Raw genomic sequence first — 9,840 nt, 5'->3', positions numbered from 1 at the left:
AAAATGGGTCGTGGATGGGTGTTCCAGCACGACAATGACCCAAAACATACAGCAAAGGCAACAAAGGAGTGGCTCAAGAAGAAGCACATTAAGGTCACGGAGTGGCCTAGTCAGTCTCCGGACCTTAATCCAATAGAAAACCTATGAAGGGAGCTCAAGCTCAGAGTTGCACAGCGACAGCCTCGAAACCTTAGGGATTTAGAGATGATCTGCAAAGAGGAGTGGACCAACATTCCTCCTAAAATGTGTGCAAACTTGGTCATCAATTACAAGAAACGTTTGAACTCTGTGCTTGCAAACAAGGGTTTGCAAGCACAGAGTTTGCTTGCAAAACACTAAGTATTACGTCTTTTATTGTTAGAGGGTTCAAAAACTTATTTCACTCCAATGAAATGCAAATCAGTTGCTATCTTTTATTTAAGGTTATTTTTTCGATTTTCCTTTTGATGTGCTATCTGCCACTGTTAAAATAAACCTACCATTGAAATGATACTGTTCTGAGACCTTTTTCATTTCTTTGTCATTGGACAAACTTACAAAATCAGTGAGGGGTCAAATAATTATTTCCTCCACTGTATGTATTAAGGTGGCATCTCCTTTTGGGAACAAAAAGCTCCTGGCCATCCTTGTCTGTCATAGGCCTCAATTCACGAAGACCATGCAGGTGATAAGGCAAGAGAAAACTTAGCACCACACATCGATCCGTATTTTCAGTGTTAATTCACTAAAGAAGCTTGCCTTATTAAGGTGTAGAGATACATTTTCACAGTGAGAGAGTTATCTTATCACATCAGTCCTTAAGTTACCTCCTCTGTAGTTATTTTCACATGCAGTTAATTAACAGCCTGTCTTGCTGTAGTTATTTTAATGATTGAAACGTTTTTAGAGATCTCTCCTTAACTTAAAGATGGAAGAGTTAACTTAAAGAGAGTCTGAAGCGAGAATAAATCTCGCTTCAGACCTCCTAGATAGCAGGGGCATGTGTGCCCCTGCTAAAACGCCGATATCACGCGGCTTAATGGGGGTCCCTTCACCCCCAAATCCCCTCCGTAAAGCGGGGGAGCACTTCCGCAATGGGGCAGGGCTAACCGCCTCAGCCCTGCCCCACGCGCGTCTGTCAGACGCATGTCTCCGCCTCTCCCCCACCCCTCTCAGTCTTCCTTCACTGAGAGGGGCGGGGGAGAGGCGGCGATGCGCGTCCGATAGACGCGACTGGAGGCAGGGCTGCAGCCGTTAGCCCTGCCTCCAGGAAGACAAGATTTACGACCAAGACTATGACCAAGTCTTGCGGGGGTGGGTTTGGGGGTGAAGGGACCCCCGTTTAGCGGCGCGATAGCGGCGGTTTAGCAGGGGCACACATGCCCCTGCTAAGTATGAGCTCTGAAGCAAGATTTATTCTCGCTTCAGAGTCTCTTTAAAGGTTCATACACACTTACCAACTATCTGACCAACTATCTACCAAACTTGTCTGTTAAGCCCCATACAACTTTTGTTGTGAAACAACTAAAAAAATAAATAAAAATATTTTGCTGTTGTTCAAACAGCTGATAAGACTGATAAGTCAATTCAACTGTTGAGGTTCATACACACCTACCAACTATCTGCCAAACTTGTCTGTTAAGCCCCATTCACACGCTTAACAGCGGTCTTTTATGCAGCACAATTGTCAAACAGCTTTTGTTGTGAAACAACTAAAAAGGTATTTTGCTGTTGTTCAAAAAGCTGATAAGACTGATAAGAAGTCAATCCATCAGTCTTATAAGCTGTTTGAACAATAGCAAAAGACTCATTGTTTTTGTTGTTGCTTCAACTTGTTTCACAACAAAAGTTGTATGGGGCTTAACAGACAAGTTTGGTAGATAGTTGGACAGATAGTTGGTAGGTGTGTATGAACCTTTGGATTGACTTCTTATCAGTCTTATCAGCTTTTTGAAAAATGGCAAAAGATTTTTTTTTTTAGTTGTTTAACTTGTTTCACAACAAAAGCATTTTGACAATTGTGCTGCATAAAAGACCGCTGTTGACCGAGTGAATGGGGCTTAACAGACAAGTTTGGCAGATAGGGGGTAGGTGTGTATGAACCTTTAGGTTTGCCTGAGGTAAATTGTTTAGTGAATACTACGTGCCTTATCACCATGGTGATAACACTAGAAACAGCTCAGAAACCTAATTAAAGACTGGAGATAAGCTTAGTGAATTGAGGCCATTGTCAATTTGTACACCCCAATATGTTGCCTGTATAAGAAGATTCACCGGAGCCCAAGATCTGCTGAGTTCCAGTGTGTAGCCCGGCCACCTTGCAGAAAAAGGCCCCTAACTTTTCTATATCTGATATAGAGTGGGATGCAAAAGTTTGGGCAACTTTGCTAATTGTCATGATTTTCCTGTATAAATTGTTGGTTGTTATGATAAAAAAATCTCTGTTAAAAATATAGGAGACACACACAGTAATATTGGAGAAGTGAAATTAAGTTTATTGGATTAACCGAAAGTGTGCAATAATTGTTTAAACATTAGGCAGGTGCATAAATGTGGACACTGTTGTCATTTTATTGATTCCAAAACCTTTAGAACAAATTATTGGAACTCAAATTGGCTTGGTAAGCTCAGTGACCCCTGACTTACATACACAGGTGAATCCAATTATGAGAGAGTATTTAAGGGGGTCAATTGTAAGTTTCCCTCTTTTAATTTTCTCTGAAGAGTAGCAACATGGGGGTCTCAAAACAACTCTCAAATGACCTGAAGACAAAGATTGTTCCCCATCATGGTTTAGGGGAAGGATACAGAAAGCTGTCTTAGAGATTACAGCTATCTGTTTCCACAGTTACGAACATATTGAGGAAATGAAAGACCCCAGGCTCAGTTAAAGTTAAGGCTTGAAGTGGCAGACCAAGAAAAATCTCTGATATACAGAAGTGATGAATGGTAAGAACAGTCAGTCAACCCACAGACCAGGACCAAAGACCTACAACATAATCTTGCTGCAGATGGAGTCACTGTGCATCGTTCAATAATTCGGCGCACTTTACACAAGGAGCTGCTGTATGCGAGAGTTGTGCAGAGGAAGCCTTTTTTCCGCCCACAATACAAGCAGCCGCTTGAGGTATGCTAAAGCACATTTGGACAAGCCAGCTTTATTTTGGAATAAGGTGTTGTGGACTTATGAAACTAAAATGGAGTTATTTGGGCATAACAATGGGCGTTATACATGGGGGAAAAAGAACACAGCATTCCAAGAAAAACCACCTGCTACCTACAGTAAAATATGGTGGTGGTTCCATCATGATTTGGGGCTGTGTGGCCAGTGCAGGGACTGGGGATCTTGTCAAAGTTGAGGGACGCATGGATTACACTCAGTATCAGCAGATTCTGGAGACCAATGTCCAGGAATCGGTGACAAAGTTGAAGCTGAGCCGGGGCTGGATCTTTCAACAAGACAACGACCCTAAACACTGCTCAAAATTCACTAAGGCATTTATGCAGAGAAACCAGTACAATGTTCTGGAATGGCCATCTCAGTCCCCAGACCTGAATATAATTGAAAATCTGTGGTGTGAGTTAGAGAGCTGTCCATGCTCGGAAGCCATCAAACCTGAATGAACTAGAGCTTTTTTTGTAAAGAGGAATGGTCCAAAATACCTTCAACCAGAATCCAGACTCTCATTGGAACCTACAGGAAGCGTTTAGAGGCTATAATTTCTGCAAAAGGAGGATCTACTAAATCTTGATTTCATTTCTTTTTTGTGGTGCCCAAATGTATGCACCTGCCTAATTTTGTTTAAACAATGATTGCACACTTTCTGTAAATCCACTAAACTTCATTTCACTTTTCAAATATCACTGTGTGTATCTACTATATGGTATATTTAACTGACATTTTTTATCGTAACAACCAACATTTTAAATAGGAAAATCATGACGATTAACAAGGTTGCCCAAACTTTCGCATCCCACTGTAGAAAGGGCCAGGGCCATTTTCTGCAAGGGAACAGATAAATGCACCTGAACCCTGCTGACACAGGGTTCCAGTGAATATTATTAAACAGACAGTGTGTTGGGACACTCTAAATTTCAAGGAATAGTGTACTTCTGTTGTTTTTTTTTTGGGGGGGGGGGGGGTTTATGTACACCAGAGATGCATTTTAACTAAACTTAAGATATTGCTGTAGAGTAGCTGTTTAATAGAATTTAAAACTAGTCCGGACAGGAACAAAGTACATTGATCAGGCCCTAGGCAATGTGACTGTGGGTACATGTAAGAGTGATGTGCAGGTGCTCTGCAGGGGAATAAGGAGATTCTTCCTCTATTACACATTATTTATGCACAATCTGAACCAGGTTTATGGGTAATAGACAACACCTCTGCATTAAATGTGCACAACATTCTCAATGGGTTCACAATAGCATATGTGCTACTGTGTAACTTAATTCGTAGTCACCAAACCCAATTGTAACAACATATAAAATTGATTTCATGAGCAAAGGGATTACATACATTTGCATAATCCTGCATCAATGCAGAATTATTTGCATCTCATTGACCATCCCTACTAGTGACACAACATAACATATATCAGCAGAGACATTATTTAATATTAATAAATCTATCTATCTATATATATATATATATATATATATATATATATATATATCTATCTATCTATCTCTATATATCTATCTATATATATATATATATATATATATATATATATATATATATATATATATATATATCTATATATCTATATATATATATATATATATATCTATATATATCTATATATATATATATATATATATATCTCCATATATATATATCTATATATATATATATATATATATATATATATATATCTCCATATATATATATATATATATATATATATATATATATATATATATATATATATATATATATATATATATATATATATATATATATATATATATATATATATATATCTAAATATATATATAAATATATATATATATATATCTAAATATATATATATATATATATATATATATATATATATATATATATATATATATCTAAATATATATATATATATATCTAAATATATATATATATCTATATATCTATCTATATCTATCTATCTATCTATCTATCTATCTATCTATATATATATATATATATATATATATATATATATAATTTCTATGTGATTATACAGTCACAATCAGGTATGTGTATCTGACTTAAAAAAATATGGTGACTGCTTTATTGCATTGATTAATATTATTTTTTTATTGGTTTATTTAATTTTTGTCTACTAAGCACGGCTATTACTGTATATTTGTTATTTCTGATGAGTATTCTCTGAGAAATAGAACATTTTATCATATCTTTTCTTTTAAAAATGGTTTAAGCCCCATCTACATGATACTATTCTTTGTGCGATTCGATTACGACTCTATTTATGATCCGATTAAATCCGACATGTCCGATCAGGATTCGATTTGCCATTGCAAAACAATGGCAAATTGAATCAAATCCCGATCGGACATGTCAGATTTAATCGGATCGTAAATAGAATCGTAATTGAATCGCACAAAGAATCGTATCGTGTAGATGGGGCTCAAAAGAGAAACTGAACTGAAATTAAAAAGTTAGAATAACCATACACAGGCCATACCTACCTCCTGTGTCGTCTACTACTCAATCTCTTTCTCCTCTCCTGCATCCCATTTGTCCACTGTAATCAGTGGAATTCTCTGTCCTCCATTTTAAAATGGCCATTACCCCATCATAACAGCTTCCTGGCCAGCACACTGTTAAACTGTAATATCACACACTTGAGCCATTCGGAAACATTGACTGTACCTTACACATTCAGTTGTAACTGACAGCTGCTGATATACAACTGACAGCAACTGGTATATTTCAGTTCTGACAAAATGTTGTCAGAACTGGAAGGGATCACTGTAAGAAGAAAATGGTGAGCCTCTGAGAGGAACGGACGGTGAGGTTAGTATGTAATATACATTTGCAGCTACGTCATGTGTTTATTTTAAATCATTTTCCTCGCTTCAAGTTCTCTTTCAATTCATTAGGAGTCAGTGCATTTTTCCCAACTCCAGGTACCCAATAATTGCTTCGACACCACAGCCCTGCATAGCCCCGTGTTTTTATTTCTGTCCTGTGCGAGAGTTCAGGTCCGCTTTAAGTGAAATGTACCGTACATGATGTGTCAAGTCATTGTCTTTGATTAGTAGGGAGACCTCCTTGTTGGGGCCTTGCACGTCTTCAGTAACTCAGCTGGGAAACCACATTTCTAACAAGCAGCAATGGTTGCCTTCCATGGAAATTTGCTTGTTTTTGTTTTTTTCCAAGTGCCCTGATGGAGGAGCATTAATATCAGCAAAACCTGTGGGATTACAGTTAAAAGATGCAATGCAATTGTAACTTATGCACAATGTTCATTTCCATTTAGATCTGCTTTCCAGAATAGATTTGGATGAATTAATGAAAAAAGATGAGCCACCCCTTGAATTTCCAGACACGCTGGAAGGCTTTGAATATGCATTTAATGAAAGTAAGTTATTGTGTTTTTTTGTTTTTCCTGCAGCTTGATTTGTGTTTAAGACCATCAGGATAGAGGCATAGATAGAGTGATCTAATTAATGATCGTGTATGTCACCCAAAGTTTTGACTAAGTAGAACTGCCATGCAATAACCCCTTGCATTGTAACGGACATGGTTTTGCTCATTGTACAGCCGTGAGATTCAAAGTCTTTGAACACTTCACAACTCATCAGTTGCAATGGGGTGCAAGGGATTCCATTGTTAAAGGATTTCCGAGGTAAAGAAAATCTATGCAGCTTTACTGGGGACTGTCCCTCTCCACAAGTCTGCTGTGTTTCATGATCCCGCTGTCAGCCAGGTAGTGGGTTGATAGTGTCTGCACATGAACTTGCACCTCACGCGATTGCACTTCCACTGCCAAGAGCTTTCTGGGCATGTGCAGTGCCATTCCTTCCCCCTCGCTTCTCCTAACACTGACCTCCCCCGCTCTCTTCTCCATACACTAACCTCCCCCCCTCGATTATCCATACACTAACCTTTCCCTTCTCTTCCCTTTACACTGACCCCCCCCCCCCTCTCTTTTTTTATACACTAACATTCCCCCTCTCTTCATCATATACTAACCTTCCCCCTCTCTTCATGATACACTAACCTTCCCCCTCTGTTCATCATACACTAACCTTCCCCCCCTCTTCATACACTAACCTCCCCCCTTGTCATTACACCTAATGCTAAAGAAAGCACATCCCTGCCATGTACATCGCTGCTCACTGGTGCCAAATTTAAATTTTGGCTGCATTGAGCTACCTGGTAGCAGAGCCTACCGCTGCTGCAAGCAATCAACTGTAATACATACGACTTATGCACCACATTTCAATTTGGCTGCATTGAGCTACATGATAGCCAAGCCTATGTCCCCTATCCCTGCTGCTTGTACCGCTGCTGCAAACACTTGGTATATCATAGCTAAGTGTCTTTGCCAAATTTAAAATCGGCTTTAGGATAGCGGCATGCCCGGAAATCTCTTAGCTGAGTGCCATTATCGTGCACCAGTTCTCTGCCAGTGATGTCGCGAACCTCCGATTTTCGAAAAAGTTTGCGAACCGCAATAGACTTCAACGGTGATGCGAACTTCAAAATTTACAAAAATTTCTACTGGCTAAAAAAATGATAGAAAACATGTTTCAAGAGTTCTAATCCCTGGAGCTCCCTCCTCCCTCCACCCTCCTACCCTTCTACCTATTCCCTCCTACCGGATGGAGGAGGGTCTCATCTGCCGGGGATTTCCAGTATTTCAAAAGCCAGCTTACATACCGTGGCTGGGGATTGAACCCAGGTCTCAGTGTATGGTAGGTAACTAACATATCCATTATACCACCAACACTTCTAGCTGAAGCTAGCCTAGCATGTACAATTTATGCTCAATCCAAAAGAAAAATTAGACAAGAAAAATAACATTTATATCGTGCTTTTCACCTGGCGAACTCAAAGCGCCAGAGCTGCAGCCACTAGGGCACGCTTTATAGGCAGTAGCAGTGTTGGGAAGACTTGCCTAAGGTCTCCTACTGAATAGGTGCTGGCTTACTGAGCAGACAGAGCCGAGATTCGAACTTTGGTCTCCTGTGTCAGAGGCAGAGCCCTTAACCATTACACCATCCAGCCACTGCTTAAGGATATGTAGGCAGGCATGGCCTTGCCTTTCGTGTTCAACAGTTGTCAAGAGAAAAATTAGACAAGACAAGACAAATAACATTTATATCATGCTTTTCTCCTGGCGGACTTTGGCTGTGCATTAAATCATTAGTATTGGTTAATGGTATCTTTGTAATCCAAGGAGCATATTGTGTTGTTGTTGGAAGTCCTTCCCTCATTCTATCCTAATAAAAATAGGTTTTCTGGTAAAGGTGATCACAAATTGTCCATGCTTCATGAATAATTATTGCCTTTATTTACTTGTGATTCTATTCATACAGTCATACATACAGTAGATGCTTTGTCAATTTTGTCAGTCTTTACTCATGTCTTTTGTATTACTCAATAAAACATTGTATTATTTTTAACATTTCAATGTTTAGTGTTAGAGGTGGCATAAGATATAGAGTCCTGGTTAACCAGCAGTCTCAACTGACCAGCAGTTTCAACTAACCAGCAGTCTCCACTAACCATCACAAATCACCATACTCAGTGGTAAAGGCGATTTATTTTTTTTTTTTTATTTTTTTTTAGGGTGTTTTTGACTGTGCTGACCTTGAAGACTGGGTTCCACAGCTCCCCCATACTTTTAATTACTGTACTTTAATATTTCATAGTTCATGGTATGCATAGAGTGGGGGGTAAAGTACAGTATTAGCTACATGATGTTCAACAGTATTAGCTAGGCCCATTTGTAACATTGGGTCTGAAGCAACCAGAAAGCACACTTATCCGGCATCAGTCAATCTCCATCGGTGCCAGATAATCGAGACTCTACTGCACAGGTAGTCCCCGACTTACGAACGCCCGACTTATGAACGACCCGCCGATACGAACGGGATAGATTCTGTGTTTCCATGTGAACAAGCCAAAAAAATTTTTCAAATTGGACTTGTAGTTTTTGAGAAAATTGATTTTAAAAGATTCTAAGAAAAAATGGCTAAGGCTGCTTTCACAGTGGGATGTTACAGCCGCGTGTAAAAGCAGCCTGACTCACAGCAATGATAAATCAATGGGCTGTTCACAGTGCCCACGTTGCGTTGGAGTATAACGCAGCATGTTAAATTAAAGTGCAGCATGCTGTGCATTATACTCGTATTTCGCTGCGTAAGAATGTTTGCACATGCTCAGTAATGTATTTTTTTTTTAAAATGTGCCGCATGCACCGTTTTCGTTCCATCAGTATGCATCAAAAAGTATGCATCAAGAGACGCAGAACGCAGTGCAATGTAACGTCCAACTTCAAAGCATACATGCGTTGCGTTAGGGCGCGTTATGCGACCTTAATGTTGCATCAAACGTTGCGTTTGAAAGAGTCCAAGTGTGAAAGAGCCCTAAACTTGTATAAGCAGGTACAGAGTGCAGATGTGACACAGATGGGGACACCAGAGACACTGGGGCACAAAGGAGGTATAGGGGACAGAGATGGCACAGTACTCCAACTTAAGAACAGATTCAAGTTAAGAACGAACCTACACCCCCTATCTCCTTCGTTAACCGGGGACTACCTGTATTGAGAATAACCATCAAGGCATTTCTAAAATGATGAAAGTTTATTAAAACCTGTTTATTTTTTAGTTAGTCCTACGTTTTCTCTT

The 9,840-nt window shown here is 39.2% G+C and overlaps 1 protein-coding gene across 3 annotated transcripts in view; it reads left to right on the top strand.

Annotated features, from left to right (window-relative positions):
* ARB2A (ARB2 cotranscriptional regulator A) overlaps nucleotides 1-9,840 on the top strand; it is a 651,099-nt gene that overhangs the window by 93,542 nt on the left and 547,717 nt on the right. For all 3 annotated transcript variants that reach the window (XR_011023128.1, XM_068247503.1, XM_068247504.1), the window contains exon 3: nucleotides 6,459-6,560. Coding sequence is in view for 2 of the 3 variants with exons in the window: in XM_068247503.1 (XP_068103604.1) it covers nucleotides 6,459-6,560 (102 nt within the window). In the remaining variant the exon portion in view is untranslated. The remainder of the gene's footprint in view (nucleotides 1-6,458; nucleotides 6,561-9,840) is intronic.

This window comes from Hyperolius riggenbachi, chromosome 1 (genome assembly GCF_040937935.1).
Source record: "Hyperolius riggenbachi isolate aHypRig1 chromosome 1, aHypRig1.pri, whole genome shotgun sequence".
NCBI classification, from domain to species: Eukaryota; Metazoa; Chordata; class Amphibia; order Anura; family Hyperoliidae; genus Hyperolius; species Hyperolius riggenbachi.
Note: the sequence above shows the minus strand (reverse complement) of the source record. Positions and strands in the feature narration are given on the sequence as shown.